A 23,406-nucleotide genomic window follows, 5' to 3' on the forward strand; every position below is an offset into this window, starting at 1 on the left:
TTTATTGACGTGAATTTGATGGTAGATGTGATGCTTTGGACGCATTTTTTTTCTCTATTTGAACATCGTTTTTGTTTTTGTTAATTAAATTTCTATATTTCATTCGATCTAAATGGCGAGAAGTAAGCATATGGTGTGCATGTGGGGAAAATGTTGCGTTGAAATCAATTCCCTTCGAATAACAAAAGGGCAGGTCTGTCTTTAACATTTCCTTACAAAGGCGGGAAATTAGAGCGTGGGGGGTTAGCAGCGCTTGGCAGCTAAGTGGGCTTGGAACTTTCCAGAAACAAATTATAAACCCAAAACCTCGAAAGTACCCCTTTCCCTTCTAGAACTTCTTCGGAGGAATGCCGGGGCGGTTTCGTCATTGTGAATAACAGCGCCGCGGGGTCGCTTGAGAAAGAAGGTTTCATGATCCGAGTTGGACCTTCGCCTTCCTTAAATTCCGCTTCTTCCTCCCAAATTTCGGCGGTGGCTGAGCAGAAACCGAAGACGGAAAAAAATGTCCCAGAACGGGAAATTGACGCCGAACCTGGACCAGCAGAGCACGAAGCTTCTGAATCTGACGGTTCTGCAGCGAATCGACCCCTCCGTCGAGGAAATTCTCATCACCTCCACTCACGTCACCTTCTACGAGTTCAACACTGACCTTAGCGAATGGGTAATCTTTCTTTTTTATTCCACAAATTTTCATCTTTTTTGCTTAATTCTCATTAATTCCACTCATGATCCGATTCTAATTTCATAATTTTCGTTCTAATTGATATGTTTTTTTTTTCTTCTTTCAAATTTCAGAGTCGCAAGGACGTCGAAGGATCGCTCTTCGTGGTCAAGAGGTAATTTTACATTACTGTGATAAATTTCTAGTGGGTTTTGTGTTGTAAGATTTGGGTTTTTTCTTTTGTTGCAATTTGGGTTTTGGGGGTTAATTTTGTTGCTGTTATCCCAGGAATGCGCAACCTCGGTTTCAGTTCATTGTGATGAACCGGCGGAATAGTGGTCAGTACATTTGCATTGTGTTTTAATTCCTGACCCGCGTTGTTTCGCTGCATTTGTAGTTGTCTTGGATTGGAAGTTTTATTGGTATTTGAGAATGGGGTTTATCAGATTTTTCATGTTACGAGCTGAACTTGACTCTTTTGTATAGGCTTCAATAACGGAAAAGTTGCTATGGTACTGATAGTTTAGGGTTTAGGGTTTAACTTAGATAGTAAGCTTAATGTCTCACGCTAGAAGAGTGAAAATATGTTGAAGTAGCGTATGAGCTCTCGGGTGTCCTTCTCTTACAAGCTGGCTTGGCCTGCTCTGGTACCAAATATCATTAGAACCAGTCTCCAATCATTACTGGAGTCTGGAATCTGGACCACATTTCCGAGTTCTATTTATCTTTTAATTTGATTCCTCTCTTTGCCTCGTGTTAAATCCTATGCATTTGATCCTGCATGTTGGCTTGCTCTATTGTCGCTCTATGGTGAATATCTTGTGCTCCACACAGCAAGTGTGCTACATGATAGGCTAATTATTTGAGATTGAGAAATGAAATTTTATTGACTCGAGGCTTCAAATCTTCTGATTTAGTTATCAGCTTTTCTAGTATTTCTTTTTAAGTTTATATCTCACGTTTCAAAATCTTCTGATTTAGTTATCAGCCTTTCTAATATTTTTTTAAAGTCTATATCTCACGTTATTTGGACGTTTAATGATGTTTTCCTTTTAATTTTTATATGGCATACATTATATGTTTAATTTTCTAAATTTCTATATATTAAGATGATCCAGTATGTTTGCATAAGCAGAAAATTTGGTGGAGGATCTCTTGGGAGATTTTGAATTCGAAGTCCAACATCCATATCTATTGTATCGAAATGCGGCTCGAGAGGTCAATGGTATTTGGTTCTACAATCCAAGTGAATGTGAGGAGGTGGCAAATATGTTTAACAGGTATTGTCTTCTTGCCGTTTAAGTTGATTGAAAAATTATAATCTTTGTGCTATTTTTGATTGACACAATCAACAACTTTGTATGGCAGTGAATGGATTTCCTATTACAATAAGGCATTATGTGGACAGTGCATAACAATTAAATATCTGAAGATCTTAAAAGTACTTCAATAACGTACTATCCAAAATTTATATTGGATTTCTTTTGTAAGACCAGGAAGAAAAATAGATAGCTCTAAACTTTAACACATGTTAATAACTTAATACATTCCTGAAATAGATATTTTTACCTGTGTATTTTACTATGTTATCAGTCACTGTTTGAATAGGTTGTGCAGAAAAAAACCCTTCCAGGGAATCACCCTTTAATAGTTTCACTCTGTTGGAGGTAAATAATGATGTCTAGTTTTTGGGCAAAGATACAGTGGAACTTATCTTGTACATTCATGGAATTAGTTTAAAACTTTAAATGCAAGTAACATACCTCATGGTGAGAGAAAATTTAAGGTTATCGTGACATAGTAGCGCCATAGTTTTGCATACCACTCTTTCGAGTGTTTATTTTCTTATATACTTCTCGTAACTTTAATTTATCGGTAAACTGAAGTTCCAGAAATGCATTTGTTAGTGTTTTAAATATTGGTTTCTTACATGACAGGTCCTATGGATGTTATTATTGCAACTGTTTGCTGGGATCCTGATTGAATTGCATTTTATTTATCCTTCTTATTTATATAAAAGTTGAAAGGCAAAGGGGAGAATCTCCCAAAGTGTATATTATTCTTATTTGCTTTGTTTTTAAATCTGTTCTATCTTTATTTATGTGTCTCCAGGATTCTTAGTGCATATTCCAAGGTACCTCAAAACTCAATGGTATCACCAACAAAGAGGTAATATTCATTTTATCCCTACTTAGCACCAATGTAGTTCTTCCCTTACTTCTGAACTCTGGTATTACAATGTTTTTCCTTGTTGACAATAGTATATAAACTTGTAGCTTTGTATTATTGATCACTTTTTAAGGGCGATATTTTCTTTTTGTATATTGCTGAGCTTGCAAACTTTAGGGTTGTAAAAGTCTTGGAATATTTATTAATATTCTGGTGTCAAGACAATACTATAAGATATTATGCGTTTATGTTCAATAAGATTTCAAATGTTCAGTTGTGCAATTTTGTAGAAATTCTAGTCAATTTGGTTATGATAACAACTGAAGGAAGGATGTATTCTTTTGTAGTGAGTTTGAGGAACTGGAAGCAGTCCCAAGCATGGTTATTATGGATGGTCCTTTGGAGCCATCGTCATCAACTGCCTCTCATGTCACAGACATTCCGGATGATCCGGCTTTTGTGAACTTCTTCAGTGTATGTTCTCTTCCTCTTGATGGAGCTAGTTTACTTGCTTAGTGTGAAAAGCTTAGGCACTATCAGGGTCATAATCCAGGATTCTTTAAGCACACAAGTGATGTAGCCATGGAAAAAGTGTAGCTACGCACCATTTGCATGCCTGGTTTGATGTACTTTAACTTTGTGACTTTCTAGTCATACCATGTGGATTCTGGGATGATTCCAACATGGCTTTCCAAGTTTATAGTATTAACTGTCTAGGGTTTCATGAGTTTCTAATTTTGTGACATTGATTGAGGAATTTTGGTTGCTCTATGCAGCAGTAGAATCAAAATGTTTAGATTTTCTAACAATTTCAGCATTTAATGCTAGTATTGGTATATTCTCACATTCAGTAATGAATAGTTAATGTGGGATTGTTGGTTCTCGTTCTTTAAGATAATAATAAATAAAATTGCCAATGGAGTACCTCCTAAATGTGCCTGTTTGCACTGTGTTTTATGCTCATTTCAAGGAAACATGTACTTGGTCAATGGATGCCTACGTATGCATGCCTTAACACAAGCACGAGTCCGTATACAGCTCGGAGATCTAGGATTGGGTCTTTTGACTCTTGTCCTTTCTCTGGATCAGATTATTTTATGTTCATGCATAGTGTCATCCCTGCATGTGTATATATATTGGAGTGAACATACTGATGGATATAATTTTAGGACCGATGGAACATCTTATTCATTTTTCCTAACATTAATTGCAGACGGCTATGACTATCGTGAATTCTTCAACTACAGCAATTGCCGGACAGCCTTACCAATCATCTTCGACAACCTATCTACCTTCTCATCCATTCGGTGTTGCACCTTCAAGTATTCCTGGCATGCAAATTCCATGTGCTCCACTGCTATCATCGACAACTTTATCCCCTTTCGTTGACCTCCCTGAATCCCATAACACCACCAACTTGGCCAGTAATCTTGTAAAGCCATCTTTTTTTGTTCATCCTTCCTCTTCAGCAACAACGATGCCAGCTGTCACTGCATCAAGCCGTGCTGCTTCTCTTCTTCACCCTGCTGTAAGTGTGCAACGTCCATATGGTGCTCCTTTGTTACAACCTTTTCCACCGCCAGCCCCTCCACCATCTCTCACAGCTGCTTCTTTCCCTCCTAACTATGGGCCACTTAATAGAGATAAAGTACGAAATGCACTCATGCTGCTTGTACAGGTTAGTCTTTCCGGAACATCGTTATGTAGATATATAATTGCACTCATTTTTTTTTCAGTTGAATAAGATTTCATGTTTGCAGTAATGTTCAAAATTCGTTCACACAAATTGTGGCAAGTGTTTAAAAATGCATCATGAACGCTTTGTAGTTTTATGATCGATAAATATTAGGAGCTGATTGTAATTATAGGATATATCAAGGAACCGATAGCTAGATTTATATCTCCTGATGCCTTTTTCCCAGGAGACACATCCGTTTGCATTACAACTTTGAATTTTTTGAATTATATTGGTCCTGGGTACTGAGTCAATTATCTAGAGTTGTAGACTGAAGTAACCGCTGAGTAATCTTGCGGTTCCTCGTGATTATGAGTATCATTAACCTTGTTCATAGTTTGATTACGAGCTTTGCATGTGTTGTAGGATAATCAATTCATCGACATGGTATACGGAGCACTCCAGAAGGCACACCACTCGTAACCTTTTCGGAAAAGCTTTACTGTCAGCATGTTAACGCAGGCCACTGAACACCTACAGGAAGCAGCACAGGCTAGAAGCTGGTTTGTGTTTTGTTCATTGTGTGCCTTGTTTAAAACGCGTGCGTATGATGTATAGGATTTCGATTCTCATTCTCATGAGAGGGGAAGTTCGATATAGGGGTATGTTGAGTTTAAAATTTGTCTGTGCCATGTAGTTTTGAATGTTTGTCTAGTCTTTATTTGATGCGCGAGTAAAGACCCTTGTATTCTGAGTAATCTTACTCCCCTAAACACCCCCTTTGCCCGAGCAAGTGAATATTAAATCCATATTGAAATGTGCTAGTTGCGGACTGTTAAGTGCCCGTCAACCTTCAGACTTTCATATACGGATCTATCAACTGCCAAGGATGTTTTGTCCATGGAAACTGTTATTAGCACTCAGTTTGAGATTGATGTGCTTCTTTAATAAACTGCTTCTGATCTACTTTAAGAATAATCAGCTGCGAAATAAAGCAGTGAGCGTTTGAAAGTCTTGTGAGCTTGAAAGGCAGTGTCTAGAATGATAATTAATGTGATTGTTTAAAATTAATGAGCTTATTACAAGAGCTAAAAATATTATAAAGACCAACTCCGTTTCTATTTGTTAGTTTCCAGAGTTTTTTTTTCTTTTTTTTTCATTTATTTATTATTTTTTTTTTTGAACAAAAGTTTCTGAACATACTTTAAAATGAATTATCAAATTAACAAAAACAGCACATTAGACCAACAAACTCGTCAATTTTTAGTTATAAATGTTATCAAAAACATGAACCATTGTTTTAGTGTATTTTCGCTACTTCATGTCCCCTTGAGTCAAGTACCTACAAGAATTCATGCCCGCACGCTACGAAAACCTGTATTTCCACCTGGTAGCCACTTACTAATCTCATCTCTGCTCGTTCCATACAAAGACAATATTGAGTCAATCTAGCAGCCATTACTGCAAATTTATCCATGCCATTTTCATTCTCGTCTCAGGTTAGCCGCCAAGCCCTCCGATGACTATTTGTTGCCTCCTCATTCTCTCTCTTTTCTTTCACTTTTATTTTGAAGAAGAAGATAGAGAAAGAGGGCTTAGGGATGGATTGCTCGATATGTGGAGATCGTTAGTGAGCTTTTTTGGTCGAGGTTCTAGCTATCGATCGAGATGAGTAATTTATGTAATGTGTTCACAATCTTCTTATTTTCAAAATAAATGAAAATCATGAACTATCAAGAGTTTTTCTCTATTTCTAATCATCTTTATCTACTTTCAAGTCAAGCATGTTTGAGTTCATGTGAATATTTGCAATGCGTATGTATACAATTTAAGTGGGATTACTTGGAAATTTTCATGGAGCATGAGAACTTCAGTGTTGGGTTATCCAAATGATAAATGTATTACACACAGAATTTATTTGGAAATTGTAAGGCTTTTAGTGTTATTTGTATAAGAGAATTTATTTTTAACCAATTTCTGAATACTTTTCTTTTTTACTTGTATTCAAACACCGGGCGCGGATTAATTTTTCCACTGACCTTGGGTCTACGGTGTGACATTAACATAAGAATTTCGCTGATTAAAGATTGTGCAAACAACTCTATACTCACGAATTATAGACTTCTACTCAATCGTGATTCTGATCCATAAACGTCTAGGAATCTTTAGCTTGAAATAGAAAACTACCCTTGAAAAATTGTTTATTGTTGCAGTTAGTATTATTACGGGAATGGTGTAAACTAGAAGTAAGAATCTTATAGGATCTAGAAGATCTTTTTTTTTATGTAATTTGTATTACTTGGAGGAAAGAATCTTATAGGATCTAGAACATCTTTTTTTTATGTAATTTGTATTACTTGGAGGAAAGTAAAGCCCGTCATGATTAATATTAATAAAGGCACAAGGCCAAGAGGAAATCAATCAAGCCAGACAACTAAGCCCCTTCTCCCATCTCTATGTTGTCATTTTCTTCTCTCTCTCTCTCTCTCTAATATTATTTAATACAACATGTTATCAGCTCAAAGTGTGTTTCTAAACTTAAAAAGAGGAATCGATGATGCTGTGCTATGAAGAAGATTCTTCTATGAACGGTGATAAAGCTTTATTAGCTAAGTAATTATAACTATATTTATGTGAATTCGAATTATATATCGTACCCAAATTTTGATCAGACACCTTTTCTCGTTAGACTTGAGGTGTTTCTCCCATTGGATTTATCGTAGCCAAATTTTAGTGAGACGAGAGTGTCGCCGACACGCACGCACCGCGCAACAAGAAAACCAAATCCCCCTCTCTCTCTCTCTCTCTCTCTCTCTCTCTCTCTCTCTTCTTGAAAGAAATGGCGGCTTCGTTAGGAGGCCGAATGTCCAATAGCTTTCTCAGGAACGCCTCACATTCCAACTCCTATATCTCTCCTGCCCACTTTCTCTTCTCCAGGGGATTTTCTTCCAAGCTTTTCGTCAAAGGTTCTCTCTCTCTCTCTCTCTCTCTCTCTCTCTCTCTCTCTCTCTCTCAACTGAGACGTTTCAATCATTTCAGACAGCTATGTCCAACGAAAAAGATTTGAATTTTGATTTCTCTGTGTAGACCCCCATTTGCAGATTAGCTGTTTGTTGAATTGCCTCTGTGAATCTCCTTTTTGGGTTCAACAAATTGCCTGTTTGTAATTTCTTTTTTACTACTAGTATTGTCTCAATGAACAAGGATTTCTATGGTTTGTGTTTATTTCGCGTAATCGGATTTAGGGTTTGTAAACTCATTACTTGGTATTAGATTTTGTCGAAAACCAAAAGATTTCGGAAATGCTTGGAATGGAGGAGCTATTTTTACTGGAAAATGAAATGGAAATCTCTCTTTGATGGAATGGAAGCTTAAATATATGAGCATGGTTTATTTCAAGTCGTCATAAAGTTCACAATTTGAACTGGGGAATGCATTATTATGAATTGTTAAACTCCTTCTTCGGCCTTACCTTTCGAAACAAGCATAGTACTCGGGTATTTGGCATCCACACGAGCTTCTACGCTACGTGAAGGGTAGGGCAGGTTTCATGGTTGTGAGTGACTTATATGATCAACACTGTTGCTGTTTTGTGCATCTCCGTAGTTATATTGTTTGACACGGACATTTTTATCCTACTTGTGTTAATCAAGGGTTGTATCTCATTAGGTATATCACTTGCCACCACTGAAAAATCATTAACTGAAGCATTTTCGCCATTTGGAAAGGTTGTTCATGGTAATGCCCTAATCCTGTCGATACAAGCTTAGGCATAATTTTCTATATTAATAAGCTGCAAATTTCAAACATCCTGCTATCGTTATTCCTTTTCAGTTCACATATCGCGAAATGCAACTACAAACAAGTCAAAAGGATTTGGATATGTGACCTTTGAAGGAGAAGAGGAGGCCCATAACGCTCTGACGAACATGAATGGGAAGGTAAGACTGCATTGGTTCTTTTCTCTCACTTCAGTCCGGGAATGTTTCTTGACACTACTAGAACTACTTGCAGATGGTGGATCAACGTGTTATTTTCGTGGACAAAGCAGGGCGCTACACTCGAGGGGTCTAAAGTGCAGGTCGAGAGAAGTTACGTTGTGCCCTGTGATCATTTTAGGACATATTCCCTGAATGACTGGTAATAGCTGGATTTTTTCTGAAAGAATTTGAGGTTCAAATAATTTTTGGTTCTGTTTGAGATATTACAGACTTTATGTAGCTTGGGTGGGTAGTTTTAGTAGTGAAGATGTTGAATACCTTCTGAAAACCTTGACACTTCTTGGTGTCCACTTCTTTTCCACGAGGTTTCGCTAGAATGCCAGTTTGGCATTACCGTTACTTTAGGGAGCTGTTATTGGCACTAGAAATGTATACGAAACGAAAATGGGGTTGGTAGATATTATTCTAGTCTTGATGTATTATCTTCCTATGGGCAAATTCTAGCGTATGCCGGCTCGGGCCACGTGCCACACACACACACAAGATTCCCTTGTATTTGGTCCTAATTCTCTCTTATGTTGTCTACGATGGAGTTTCATGTTTCATAGAGTTCCGCCCTAAAGGCCAGATTTGTTTTCTATAGTATGCCAGATCATTGTCCAATTTAACGAGGGAGTAGGAGTCAAGTCATTCCTTTATTAAGAGCGCTAAAATGAGAGACTTGGATGCAAAGGGAGCTACATTAAGGTCGCGTTCGGTAGGACTATTCACTATATTGAAGGCATTTTGATGGAAGAAATGATATCTCGACTACCTTCCACAAAAATGGTAGGATTAAAATGCCCTTAATATAATGAATATTCTTATCCAAGTCAATTCTCTCTAACAAACGAGGCCTTATAATCATTTTAGATATGCTCGGGTCTACAAGCAAGTAAATTTTTAATTGAAATAATCATGTCAGGTCCTTTCATTATTTTTTAATAAAAGAAGGCGGAACTCTCATTTTAAGGTTAAGTTTTTGAAGGCATTTTAGTTTTACTTATTTTACACTAGCCGCTTAGTACTATGGGTTAGTGGTATTCTCTTCATTTGTAAGTGAGAGGTCTTAGGTTTGATTCTCGCCAAAGGCAAATTTGAATCACATTATTGCTAGTTCATTGTGAGGCTAAACCCACCCCCCCATTAGGCTTGAGAAACGGGTCGTGTTTGCCGTGTTCGTGTCGTTTTCATGTAACACCTCGTATCTTAACGGGTCGTGTTGTGTCACACCTATTATCTTAACAAATTCTTAACAAGTCGGGTCATTTTACCCAACAGGTAAAATGACCGACCCGTTAAGAAAAATATTTTTATTTCTTCTAAATTTGCACATACTACACTGCCACATAAATATTACTTCGAAAACTAATTCAAAACGAAAAACCCCAATTTTCAAAAACCCTAAAAACGAAAAACCCCAAATTAAAGAAATGAAACCAATCTTAATTCGAAAACTAATTCGAAGCAAAACCCTATATTTTGGAAGTAATTCGAAAGAATCAACAATTACCTCGATCAAGGCTCGAGGTTTGCTCGATCCAGAGAAAGAGAATCGGAGAAAAAAGTAGCTGATCGACTGGTGGTGTGTTACTAGGTTGCATGTGGTGACAACGGTGTGGTGGAGGGAGACTAGAGAGGGTGGTAGTGGACTCGTGGCTGGCTGGAGTTGAGGTTTGAGACTGAGATTCGAGAGTTCAGTTCGAGAGAGAAGACAACTACTTCGGTTCGAGCCTTCGAGAATGATAGATAGTCTGATTTAAGGGTGAGAAAAACATTGGACGGTCGAGATTCTCAACCGATCCAACGGTCATCAATTTTCTAAATTTAATTTTTTTTTAAATATATATATATACACACACACACTTTAACTTTCAATTCAGTTAGGGATTAAATCCTATTGTTGTTAATTATAGTATTTTTGTAACGGGTTACCCACGTGTATACCTGGATCAACCTATTATCTTAATAAGTGCTTATCGGGTTACTAGATAACAATCCGATTATTTATCGTGTCAACCCGAAAACCTGTTAATTTCGTGTCAGGTTAACAGGTCGTGTCAGAAATTGTCAGGCCTACCCCTCGCCCTTAGTGTAGATAATATTGTTGCTAAAAAAATGCTTACCCAAACCAAAAATGCAAAACTAAAAAACTTAAGGGGTAAGTTTCGTACCAGCCTTTTGTGTATCCAAGTATTGACGAAAATATAAGGGTAAAAAACTCATTTCACATAAAAAATGCAACAATTCACACGAAAAATGATAACGAACGCCTTTTATATTCCCTACATTGACACTCATGTTTAATTTTGCTCGTTATTTCCATGTGATTTATTCAATTCAATAGCCATTCAGTTTAATAACCACAAATAAAGAGAGGTTGGACGAGGGAAAAAAAATATGAGATTGTCATTTTCCTTTACGCTGCTTGGTTGGACATCTCGTATTTACTCACAGTCCCTACAAACTTTTCCAAGCCTTGATTTTCAAAGTAAATACAGTAGAACCTCTCTAATACTATATAATGGAATAACCTCCTTAAAGGCATAAAAATTTCAGTCCCAACTTAGGACCAGTTATGTATTGAAATAAACTCTATATTGTAATAATTTATAATTTTTCTTGGTCACTTCTTAAGGAAATACGCCGCTACATAGCTTAATTAGCAATGAGTACAAAAATATGCAAGAAACAAAATACTTGGCACCTAAGGAATCCTATTTAGGAAATACAACATTCATTAAGAATAAATAAGTCAATAAATAATCTTTTTTTTTTTAACTACACCTCTGTTAAGTCATAACCTCCCTAAAGTTATAAAATTGATTGGCCCCAACTGTATAACTTTAGAGAGGTTCCTTGAGGTCACTTGGGATCCGACTTTTATTGCAATAGACATATCAGTAAAGTATCATACTTAAATTTTGACATTGCTACCATTTAGGCTATCTCCAACCCAAGGGGCTAAAATCCGAAAATTTAGTCCCGTATTTTCCACTATTCACCTATACGTATTAGGTTAGACATTTTTTCCTCCAACAGAAATGAACCTATAATTCCCACACCAATTTTATAATTTCTTAAACTTTTGTATTTCATTGCTTATTATAATTTTTAAATAATTTGGAAGTAGTTTTTGTATAATATATCTCGTTTTATTTTTAAGAAAACTTTGATGTAAAAAAAATTCAAATTCCGAACAAAAAGAATGGTTGAGAAAATTGAATTTTTTTATGGATTAGTGAACAAATGGATGTGTATTTATAGAATTTTAGTGTTGGATCTGCTTTGGATTAATTAATAACATTTTTAACTGTTGAATTTAAATTTGAGTTGTTGAATCTTTTTTTGTTACCGTTAAATTAATTAAATTGAATTTGAGCCGTTGAATTTAAAAAATGATGTAACTGGGCGCGCCACACTGTATCAAAACTTAGGAGATGCGCCAGCTATTGGATCTAGACAGCGCGAGCATAGCGCTGCCGATGCACTCACCCGCAGCCAATCCCACCACCCTGGGTAGCTGACTCGCGGGGGGCGTGGGGGTCGTCTGGCCCTTGCTGTTCTTCTTCACATGAACTCTTGTCCACTCGCAACCTTATCCACCCAGGGTGAGAAGCCTGAAATCCTATTATTCCCACCCCCTAAATACACCTCCTCGAGAGGTTTTAGGCCCAAAATTTGAGTCTTTTTGGTTTCCCACCGCTCCTTTAAAAATAGCCTGAGGTGTGCTAAAGAAAGTAACATCGGAAATACTCTTAAGCGAAAAATAACCCGACTTCAATATCTCAGGCTTCCAGCCTCTCTCACCGAATACCAACAAGCTTGAAACTCTTAACACATTGTAATCATGCATACGCCAATTAGAACTATGAATACCAAATCACAAGCAAATGCAGTATAAAAATTGACAAATTGTAATTTACCTCATAAAAACACATCGTACTTCACATTCTATAGGAGTCGAAGCAACGAGCAAACAAATCGGGTGATAAAATTGATCCCTCCGAAAAATTTTGCTACTCCAAGATCGTGTTGCTCTCTAGCAAAACCATAGAAAGATCTCTATCTTCACCTCTGCCTTGTTTATTCGACATCCAATTGAATTCAATTCTCATACAAGTTGCCAGAAATATTACTTCGATCAAATATGAAACGTCAACAAAAAAAGTTCTCAGCTGCTTTTCTGGCGCGATAAATTACAAGCATCTTCCTATAACGAACAGCTGAATGATTCTCGTGAGATGAACTAGGCCAAGACATCGATGGAACCACTAACAAACTAGTCAATTGTCGTTTTAATCTAAGCCAGAGAATCTTCAGTGCCAAGAAAGCAATTTTCTGGCACAATCCTACCTTCGGTAATCAAGCTGTTTTCACTTTACGTGAGGGAGGTCGTCGAAATAAACTGATTAGATCATCAAGACCCTGTCAAAGAGCAGCACAAGCAATTCAAAAAAATCAGATATCTGGGTCAATTCCATTCAATTTACTACCAAGTAAAATGTGAAAATGGCAGAACAAATATACGATGCGTTGCTATAGGAACAATACCCTAGTTGTGATGACAAGGAAACTGAAAAGTACAATCAAGTATGATCCCAACACCAGAAGCAACAGCAAGTCGAATGTCACACTAGCCACCTGAAATAACATGGTTACGCTGATCAGTCTTTATGCCAAAAAAGAAATGATGAGTAATTAAAAAGATAATGCGACATATGACAGAATTCTTGAACGCTCCTACCAGTTTTGCGCTAGGACAAGCTGAAGAGGCCCTTGTATAGGGTTCAAAAATCAACATAAAATAACACAGCCAAACAATTTTCTTTTTTTAATATACACAATTAGTACCTGATATACGTTAAGTTTAGCCCTAGTTGAATCATAGAAAGTAAACATCCCGTCAAGCACCTCATGCTGCACGTTCACCTCATCTGTATTGTCTTCCAATTCCTGTCGATAATATCAATTCTGGTAAGTCAGAAACAAATACCAAGGAAATGAAAAGAAAATAAATTTTATGTAAGACAAGGTTTAAACTTTCCCCCTTGATCTAAGGTCCCCCCCCTTCCCCCCGTTTTTTCAATGATTTCTCTGTACTTGATAATCCCATGGTCTACCACACAATATATACCCAACCCACCTATAATGGCAGCTTGAAGCACACCAGGTGCTGTCCCCAGTTTCTTTAATATCTGTGAGAGGTTTTGCATGCTCGCAGTTTGATCATATGCCACGATTGATCTCTAAATTTAGGTAACTTGAATTCAGAAAGCAAGCTATCTTAAGACACCCAAATTTTTTATGAAATATATGTGCATATTCCCACAATAACATGTTGAGCCCAAAAATGAAACTAACCCACCAAAGTATCGTTCCCAAACTTCTGAAGGTTAGCTCAGAAGACTGTCAACAATACAGAAACCTTAGAAGCTTCCAACATATTTTTAAACCATATGTAAATAAATATTTAATAAATAGTGAGCAAATTTCAACACAATATCAAGGCAATTGTGAATGGTGAAGATATAAACCATGAAATGTATGTAAGAACATAGTACAACCTTCTTTAACGCCAAGATAAACGGGTCATTCTTTGATAAAAATGGCGCCACTCGAGGTGTTTGTGACAGTAGATCCAACCACGATTTTATGTAAGAAGGATTAACTGCTAAACTACTGTTGTCTGCAAAGATTTGAACGTTCTTTCCTTCGTGACCATAGATATGCCTCTGAATACAATATAGAAGGTAAGAATACATTAGAGATTATAAATAATTAAGGTCCACAATCAATTACTTCCAACCCATTTAGCAATTTTTCTAGTTAACCATGATGGACCTGAATCGACTGTATCCATGAATACAGACACCACTAGGTTATAAATCCTTCTAACTCCTGTATCGAAGGAAATGACAATCACCAAGTGCAACTGCCTTTACAGTATAAACGACAAGTTTCTATATCACGACAATGCTTAAGTTTCAAAGTAACATGAAGCTGAAGTTTTATCTAGATGGACTCCATTCCTCTCAGACCTACAACTACAAGTCTAATTGTCAAATATCCTGAATGTTAATAAACATAACAGACAGAAGATTCCACAAAAGCTTCTCATTCTTCGAAGCTTCAGGTATCTAAGAAGCATGGCTAAACATTATATCTCCTTCAACATGACAAAAAATAGAGAAGGTAGAAAATTTACAATCTATAGTATATCTACTAACGCCATGATTGCATTCTTATAGAGATAGTACTAGAACCACGAGAGAAATATGTGAAAAAGGAAAACAGAGTAATTTCCAGAAAGATTAACCTTACCGCAAGGCTCTCAGCAACTAGCTTGACACTTCTGATGATTGCAGTTTCATTCACGAAAGGTCTGCACAATCCAAGATCTCAGCAAAAGACCATTTATTCATAAGTTCCAGAAGTAAAAGATGTTGGTCTAAGACAAAATAACCTTCCATCAACAAGACTGCCAGTGCTTTCCAATAGTTCAGGAGCAACAGGGAGTCCAGAAAGAGTGGCAGCAGTAACTCGTAGCCGTGAAAACTGTTCATGCTCCCAAGCTACCTACAGCGATAAAACGGTTATCACCTGATATAAACAGTAGGGTACAGGAGTGCAATGCAAACACAGCATGTTTCTAGCAATGGACTAGTACTTCGAAGAAGATGCACCCTGATTGATTTACAGTCCCACAAAAATACCATATTAGTAGTGTCCTGTTTAGTTGCAGCAGCAGAACATATAATTTCGAAAACAAACCAACAAATTGCCTGTGTAAGGTGTGACCTCAACATAGACTGAACAAGCAAAATATTCATGTCGATGATCAGTAAGGATGACAATAGACAAAGTTTGCAATGAACCCCATGCATAACCTAATGATTAGTTTGGTTATCCTAGAGCCACATATCAGACTAAGGGGATTCTAGTTATTTTCTCAAGTTGTAAACATTTTACCACAAAATTTCAGTATAAGAAGATATTAAGCCCTGAGAATTTCCATATCAAAGCCAGTAATGAAAATGATTGCGGGCATCATAAAATTCCCCAGATACAAGATTTTCAACCAACACAGAGACTAGGTTTACTAGCCAAGGAAAACCAATGCCATCTACTTGAGTTATAATAAATAATAGTTTTATTGCTGCCAAGAATAAGGGGCAAGATATCCAAACATTTTTCCTAGTTTGAGGCATTTAGCAATATAATTAACCATAAAAAACTCTCATAACCATTAAACTGTTCAGATATAACATAACAAAATAGTCTTAGTTTCACCAAAAAAAATGGTACTTACTCGCGGATTTGAAATATTTATCTTCTTGTGCTTCAGACCAACGTTAAGGCTCAGTTCTTCTGCTACACTAGAGAAACCCTACAGCAAATCCCACATTTAAACCATACAGTAAAGCAGCAGAACTCAATGTAATTCAACATACAATTGTAGTATATTCTGTAAAACTTTAGTAGCTTACTTCAAAAATTTGCTTTATGTAGGCATTTTCTGGAGGCTTAGACACATGAATCCACAAGTCATTGTCCCATGAGCCAATACTATTCAAGCAAATAGCATAGTCAATACTCTCACGCTGGCGTTGATCAAAGCTCCGAAGCCACTGTAAAATGAAAATAATTAAGATAATCATACACAAGATAAACAGAGGAAAAAAGATAAGTGACTTGGAGAGAAAATGCTAGCTGTAATAAACCAGGAAGAGATGAACACCTTATGAGTTCCATTGTAGTTATAAGGTCCTCCTGATGTTAACCCGAAAAGTAAATTATACCTTCCTCTTGTCTTAGGATTGGAGTAAAGAACAGAAAACAACCTAGCAATCTCAAGAAGTGCCACAACACCGCTTCCATTGCTATCACTTCCCACTGATAAAGCCTATAAACATAAGAAAATTTAGACCTTTATGAAGTTTGAAGTAGCTGAAGTTATTGACAACATGCTGTAAAGTTACATACAGGGGCTGCCCCAAAAGTATCATATGATGCTACTATAGCAATAGTTGGAAGCTGATTTGCATCTCCATCTGTTTTCAGTCCTGACAACCATCCCTGTATTCATAAAAAAGAAACATTCAATTTCCAAACAAGGTGAAGAAACCTAAACACTATCAACTGCATGTTCAATTTTCCAATAAAGGGTTTCCAATTACAATGACGCTGTAATGAAACATTTGCTGATGCTAATTGGAGAATAAGGTTAAAAGACTACAACTAAGACCGGACTGACGCTCAAAACTGCAAAAATATTCAGTATCGTTGACATACGATGTTAACAAGTATTTATCTCCAAGGTGCTAATATGAATACAAAACTGAGAAATGAAAGTCTTGTCCAGCCATTGAGTTTTACAAAGTGGTGGAATAAATATGCAATGAACTCACTTCACTTTAATCTATTACAATGAATTACAATGTCAACCAGCTCCTACGCGTACTAGAGGTATTTATGGTTGCAACATAAGTTGTCAACTTGTTACTTAATGGGTTCGGAATACTTTTTGAGCTTGGCATAGCTTCAACACCTCTACGAGTGCAGGAGAAAAGACTGCAAAAACTCAAATCCTATTGAATACAACTAATCAATACATAGATAACCAAATAATTCTTGGGTGACTACTTAAAAATAAAATAAAAATATATGATAAGCCAAAATCATTACAATTTTTCAATCACTTAACTCTTTCTTCCAAGCAGCTAAAATGCAATCCATACAAGCAGTAAACTTTAGTCGTGTGCAGGGAAATGTACCCAACACATTATAAGAGCAGTCCAGGGTAAAGTAGAATTACTAGTCATGTTCTAAAAACAAAGCAAGTTTTTTACGGAAATGTAATCAAAACCTAATACAAGACTTCGAGGGTGCATTGGACTTACTAGTCATGTCTTAAAGCCTAATGATGGAAAACTCATTTTTGGAACGGGTATGAAGATTATTGTTAGGAGCCTCTTTTATCATTTGATGTACTAGTCTTCATCTTCCATAAAGCTTTGAATATTATATCCCAAACAATTTGATACACTTATATGTGCCTATTAACTTCAATAACAATTAGTTACAAAGTTACAAACACACCAATTTGGCTACACATAGAAATGGTGCATGAATCCTGTTAAGAACTTGGTGAAAGGTCTGACCACTACAGTTAGTGTAACCTTGGAGAACTTTATGGACCCAACTACGATGGTTTAACATGGAAAATTTTCACCATGGAGCATACTCATAATTATTATCTATCTCAAATCCCAATGAAAGATATGCCAACAGCAAAATAAATAAATAAATAAATAAATAAAAATGAAAAAAGATGGTACGAAATAAACAAGAAACTTTTTTAGCTTAAACCTGAATGTTTGTGATGGTGGGTGATACGCGCTTTTTAGGTTCTGGCACAGAAACAACAAGCTTGTATCTGCAAAATTTGACCAGAAAAAGAAAGAGATTCAGAGATGTTCCATGACTAAACATTATCAACTCCTCAAGCTCGTGCAAAACAAGGATATACAACTATAGTGTGAGTTGTTATTGGCATACGTAAAGGGCCTGTTTGGTGGGCTGGATGGGATTGGGCCTGAGGGATAGAAATGGATTGGCAGGGACATGTAAGACAGGACTTGTAACCCATGTTTAAGGATAGGTTAGAAAACCCACTCTATTGTGGATTCATAACCCATCATGTCCAGTCCAGTCCATCTCACATTTTGACACAACAACCAACGGACTGGACTCAAGTCCATTTTAATTGGTCACAACCTATCCCAACCAGCCCACCAAATAGGCCCAAAAGGATTGATGCGAACAATTACAATCATACAGTACCACAAACAGAACCATATGTATGCATTTACAGCACAATTAAGATTCATATATTTTCCTTTAAAAAACACAATTAGAATCTTTAAAAATGAGTGGAAGAAGAATAATCAATAAGGTCAGAAAATATAATGATATACAAAGGTAAACAAACAACGAGGACAAGAACAGAAGCTTATTGCTGTATAAGTTGTACTTGCTTTCTAGACATCAAAAAAAAGATCTCCTGAACAAACTCGGCCTCCAAATATTTTGTCAACAGACCTCTGTTCTTTATTCTTTGCCTCTCCATCACCCCTATCCTCCAGCTAGTTCCTAGTAAAAACCAGCTCACATCCCACGGGAATGAAGATCCCCTTCTCTAAGCCTCCTATGACCAGAAACTGTGCCAAGATCCACCTTCTGGAAGTAACTATATAGTTTATTTATTTCAGTAATTCTGGTCGCCACCCCTCTAGAATCCTGATGAACTTGCAACACAATGATTCTCTGTGCAATCTTTGCACCCTAGTATGGCATTCCAAGTATAATATATAAGGGCCGGAACTCGCTGTAGGGACCACCCTCCCAATGTAACTCACTCTCACTAGAAATCACTCCCTCTAGACCAACATTTTTTGGCATGTCATAGATTTGAAATTCATCAAATTGCAAATTTAAGATGCATATTATACTATGCAGCTATCTGTCAAATAAGTTCCGTAATATTAATCATATAGCCATTTACTTACCCGCCAGTAGTTGCAGTAGCAGGCTGACCAGAGACATCATTCCGCTTGACATCAGCCAACACAGCCTCAATATCATCATCTTCAAAAGCAAAATATACAGGATACTGTAACAGAACATACCACCACAAAAATATCCTTTAGAAAAAATAATTTAACAAACACATAAATAAGCCAAAAAGTAACTAAGACTTTAGAATGACTCCCATCCTAATATATGAATTCTCCAGACAAACAAAATTCAAACAGTGCATCACAGATAGGAAAGAATTAACATGATACAATACAATTTCATTTATGAATGCTGAATGCAATTCATTACATCCGAAACTAGAACCTACATATTAGTTTCCCATTGACTATATTAGATAAGTAAACGTATACACAATAGAGTGTTATTTTCTTCTTCTTTTTTAAGATAAAAATAATACATTGGAAGCGTAGATGATGTAATAGTTAACGTAGGACATTTTTGCTATTTTCAAGTTTAGTATTGCTGGTGAATGTACTCTTAAAAACATGCTCACCAAACAATTACTGGGGTGGTTTACCGGGAAATATAAGATTCCATTGGATTTCACAAATTAAGCTACGCAGTTAACAGTGTTCAGGTAACTAACAAGCAACACTAAGTAGCTGTTGCTACCAAAGCTCTGTTGAGCATATATGCCATACTGATAAAATAAAGTACCTCAAGCTTATGATTCAGTGGAGGAGAAAATTAGGGAAAAAGTTAATCATATATCTTAAACCAAGGACACTTGAAATATTCAGAAACCTATCAACTAATGTCCCAACAAACAAGTCAGAAAATAAACATTCATCATGTAATCAACATTTCATAAATTTTACATAGGAAGGCTTGAGGAAAACTATAGAAGCTCGCTGTCAAGCAATCATAAGGCTAAGTACAACAGCATATGCATAGGCACACGGGTATCATAAACAATAACTAGGAAGCTGTAAGAAACAGAAAAATAATTGCCAGAAAGTAAAAAAGGACAAGAAAAAGTTATGGCAGTTTGACTCACAGGTATCTTGGAATGAATAAGTAATTTTTCAAGTTCGGCCAGATAATTCTTCATTGGCACCTCTCCATCAGTTTGATGATTACTCGTTGCCCTTTCTCTATTTTCAATACTAAATATCTGGGGCAGCAAAAACAGCAAACCTCCCAGAGGCTGCTTCTGGGTAATGTAATCTGCAATTAGGAATCACCAACGGAAAGGCTGGTCGGCACTCAACGAACTTAACAAGCTCACTTAAATTAGTTATAGTTTAAGAATCAATCAGATTAAACATTCTGCTTAATTTGGTCTTGAGAATTCATATATTCGAAATTCAAACCGCAATATTTCACTTTAACGAGCTGTTAGAGAAAGGAAATTCAGAGCTGCACGTGCATTCGATACGTCAAGAACTTAATGGAATACCCAAAATGTTACTGATCAGCATTTTAGAAAGTAAAATCATCAAACTTAAAGCACTTTTGATAAGCATTTCTGAGATTTACTCAAATCTTAATCTCGAGAGTGGTAATAGTAGTAGTACCAGTGACGAAGGAGATGTTGAGTTCGCGCAAGGGGATGATGAGGACAGTGCGGGAGAGATCAGAGCCAGGAGCAAAGTGCAAAGAGCCAGCATGGTGGTTGAGGTTGGCGAGCCGAGATCCGAAAGGAGCACCGGAGATGTCGTACTGGATCAGCCGATACACGTCGACGACGGTGGCAGCGTCGCATAGCTCAACGCAGGCGACGAGGATGAAGACGAGCGCAATCATCGAGTACATGGACTCCAGCACTTGGCACCCGCCGCCGCCGCCGGCAGGCTTCGCTTGAGCCATAGCCATTCTCCGATTGGGATCCAATCCTCTCTCTCTAGGGTTTTGGGATCGGAGGAAACAAAGAGCAGGTCAGAAGGAGGGAGAGAGAGAGAGACGGATATTTGTAATATGTAAATAATAAAATGAAAGAAATCGGGAGGCTGTTGTCACGTTGTGCGTGTGTGTTGGTGGTCGGACTCTGGAGTCGTAGTGATGACACACAGAGAGAGAGAGAGGAGAGAGAGAGAGAGAGAGGGTTGGGCTACTTTTAGTGTGGACTGACTCAGCCAACTCTCCCTCTCCTAACTAATTTGATTGATATTTGATTGCCTCATTTTCAATCAATTCTTTTCTGCATGATTCTTCCTTGGACCATCATTTTTCACAATTCAACAGTTGAGAGTTAACTCAATCTTATTCTATAAATCTCGGATGAGGATTAGAATGGATAAGTTTCGTCCATCATTTCTTGATCTTTTGTCTCATAAGACAAAATATGCAAGTTAGAATCCATATTTTACTTGAACGCTCACTGAATCTAATGAGTTTTGTAATGAACAATTTGTTGAATTGCATGAATACTTTATCTTTTTTTGGGTTATACTACTAATGGCATAGGCATTTTGATGTTGAACGTTATTTCAAGTTGAATTTTAGTGTGGTAATCATGAATTTTTTTTTTTTTTCAATTGGGTTGTATTAATAGCATAAAACATTTAGTTTGCAAATGGTTGGAAACTGAAATTCCAAAATAAAGGATTATTTTGGTTGCTATATAAATGGTTTATGTAGTGATATTTTAATTGTTTGACTAGGGACTCTAGTTACTGCGACGCTTGTGTTTTATTATGTCTTGCATATATGAGATGGAGTTCATATCAGGCATTGCAATAATGAGAGGCATGAGTTAGGTGTGTTGCATGGGTTGGTGCCGCGATGAATCGAAATGGTTTGATGTATTGGAAATATTAGACCCAACTCTATTAGGGACCACGGTTTCCGATAAACATAATGGGTGGTAATTCATATAACATGACACTCGAGGCCAAAGCATGGTATGGAACGTGTGAGACCTGCGTGTTTTGGAGTACGAATTCACGAGATTAAAGGTGGGAAATTGGGATAAATGTGTTAAGGGGATTAGTTTGTATAATAGAACACTCGAACCACCATGGCAATGGTAAAATGCATAGTATGAGACATATAGGTCCGTGCGTTTTATTATATGAACCAACGGTATAAATGAAAAGTTTGCATTGCATTCATGCATTGTTGTTAATAATGATTTGATAGTATTGTCAATTTATTGTTGTCCAATTATGTCCCGGCTGAGCTTTTGAAGCTCTCCCCTCTACTGTTATGCAGGTTTACGAACTAAGTAGTTGAAGGGGTAGGCGAGATGAGATCGAATTAAGTGTGAGACTGGAAGGTTTATTTATTTATTGTAGCATTGTAAAGAATTCTTGAATTGGTTAAGAGGAATTTATTTTCCACCCCGTATTTCGTTTCAGTTTCTCTATATTTATTTATTTTTCAAGAGGAGTTTCAGTTTTCTTTATTCATTTAATTTTTAGCTCGCACATCTAACTGAGGATTATTTTTTCACTGACCTCTAGTTCACGGTGTGACACTTTATCACCTTAAGCAATTTACAATATTGATTGCCTTTAGGGCATACATCCAACACACAAGCACACGGAAAATCACACAAGGAGACACGCACATGGCTAAGGAATATTATTAATTTCATGCACCTTCTTTATTTGTTGTATTATCAATTTACAATCGATCTAATATGTAATTGGAATTACATATCATGTTTACTATCTATTTTCCACGCGTGTTTAATTATTAATATTAAATTAATCTCAATTACATGCTTAGAAACCTAACACTTCATTTGTAACCACACCACAATCTCCACTGTGTTATACAGGGATCTGATGTGTAATAAAGTAAGCAACATGAGAGATGGGGTTTGATATAACCTACTCCTCAAATTTCAATACTTCATACTCAACATAGTTGATGTCATAATCATAGACGGGTGTGGACGCAAATTTCCACCAAGGATGAGATGATATAAATCATCCTCCAAAACAATTAACACTGTTAGGACAATTGAAGAACACCCAAGAAAAAGAGGGGAAGGTATCCTCCAAAGGGAGGAATGTATCCTTTAAAAAGCCTCTGATGCTTAAGTCCAAATTAATTTAAGAGGAACTGAACTTGAGAGAATTTTAAGTAGCAAGTGACCTCCTTGTTTAACTTGGCAACTTGTAAGAGAGACTCCACTTAGGTAGTTGGGAAGCAGGGTTGTAGGTGGTTATTACTTAGAAGAGCACTAGTTATAAAAAATTTATTTTATTGTTACTAAACAAAAAAGAATAATCATTGTTACTTAGTTATTCTTAATGAAAAGTTATTCTTCATGAAAGTTGTATGGATATAAAGTACTACATTAATGGTGAAACATGTCAATTTCCAAGATGTCACATTGGAAAAATAAGACACAATCTTTAAAAACAAAC

The 23,406-nt window shown here is 36.7% G+C and overlaps 3 protein-coding genes across 3 annotated transcripts; 2 read left to right on the forward strand and 1 right to left on the reverse strand.

The window, feature by feature from the left end:
• The first annotated feature begins 226 nt into the window (after positions 1 to 226).
• Positions 227 to 5,483, forward strand: LOC126615579 (mRNA-decapping enzyme-like protein). Its single transcript, XM_050283429.1, has 8 exons — positions 227 to 661; positions 796 to 836; positions 950 to 999; positions 1,797 to 1,941; positions 2,774 to 2,830; positions 3,178 to 3,304; positions 4,044 to 4,508; positions 4,932 to 5,483. Exons 1-8 carry the CDS (start codon positions 503 to 505, stop codon positions 4,986 to 4,988), a joined length of 1,101 nt encoding a protein of 366 aa, XP_050139386.1. The 5' UTR covers positions 227 to 502; the 3' UTR covers positions 4,989 to 5,483.
• Positions 5,484 to 7,130: 1,647 nt separating this feature from the next.
• Positions 7,131 to 9,051, forward strand: LOC126615586 (small RNA-binding protein 11, chloroplastic-like). Its single transcript, XM_050283437.1, has 4 exons — positions 7,131 to 7,471; positions 8,175 to 8,243; positions 8,340 to 8,446; positions 8,520 to 9,051. Exons 1-4 carry the CDS (start codon positions 7,345 to 7,347, stop codon positions 8,577 to 8,579), a joined length of 363 nt encoding a protein of 120 aa, XP_050139394.1. The 5' UTR covers positions 7,131 to 7,344; the 3' UTR covers positions 8,580 to 9,051.
• Positions 9,052 to 12,379: 3,328 nt separating this feature from the next.
• Positions 12,380 to 21,158, reverse strand: LOC126615574 (uncharacterized). The gene is made up of 14 exons (XM_050283423.1): positions 20,605 to 21,158; positions 20,085 to 20,254; positions 19,057 to 19,160; positions 17,858 to 17,924; positions 16,472 to 16,564; positions 16,227 to 16,391; positions 15,976 to 16,116; positions 15,798 to 15,875; positions 14,952 to 15,064; positions 14,810 to 14,870; positions 14,053 to 14,220; positions 13,340 to 13,441; positions 13,040 to 13,129; positions 12,380 to 12,913 (listed from the first exon to the last, which is right to left on the reverse strand). Exons 1-14 carry the CDS (start codon positions 20,900 to 20,902, stop codon positions 12,851 to 12,853), a joined length of 1,713 nt encoding a protein of 570 aa, XP_050139380.1. The 5' UTR covers positions 20,903 to 21,158; the 3' UTR covers positions 12,380 to 12,850.
• Between the last annotated feature and the right edge of the window lie 2,248 nt (positions 21,159 to 23,406).

Source organism: Malus sylvestris, chromosome 3 (assembly GCF_916048215.2).
Source record: "Malus sylvestris chromosome 3, drMalSylv7.2, whole genome shotgun sequence".
Taxonomy (NCBI): Eukaryota; Viridiplantae; Streptophyta; class Magnoliopsida; order Rosales; family Rosaceae; genus Malus; species Malus sylvestris.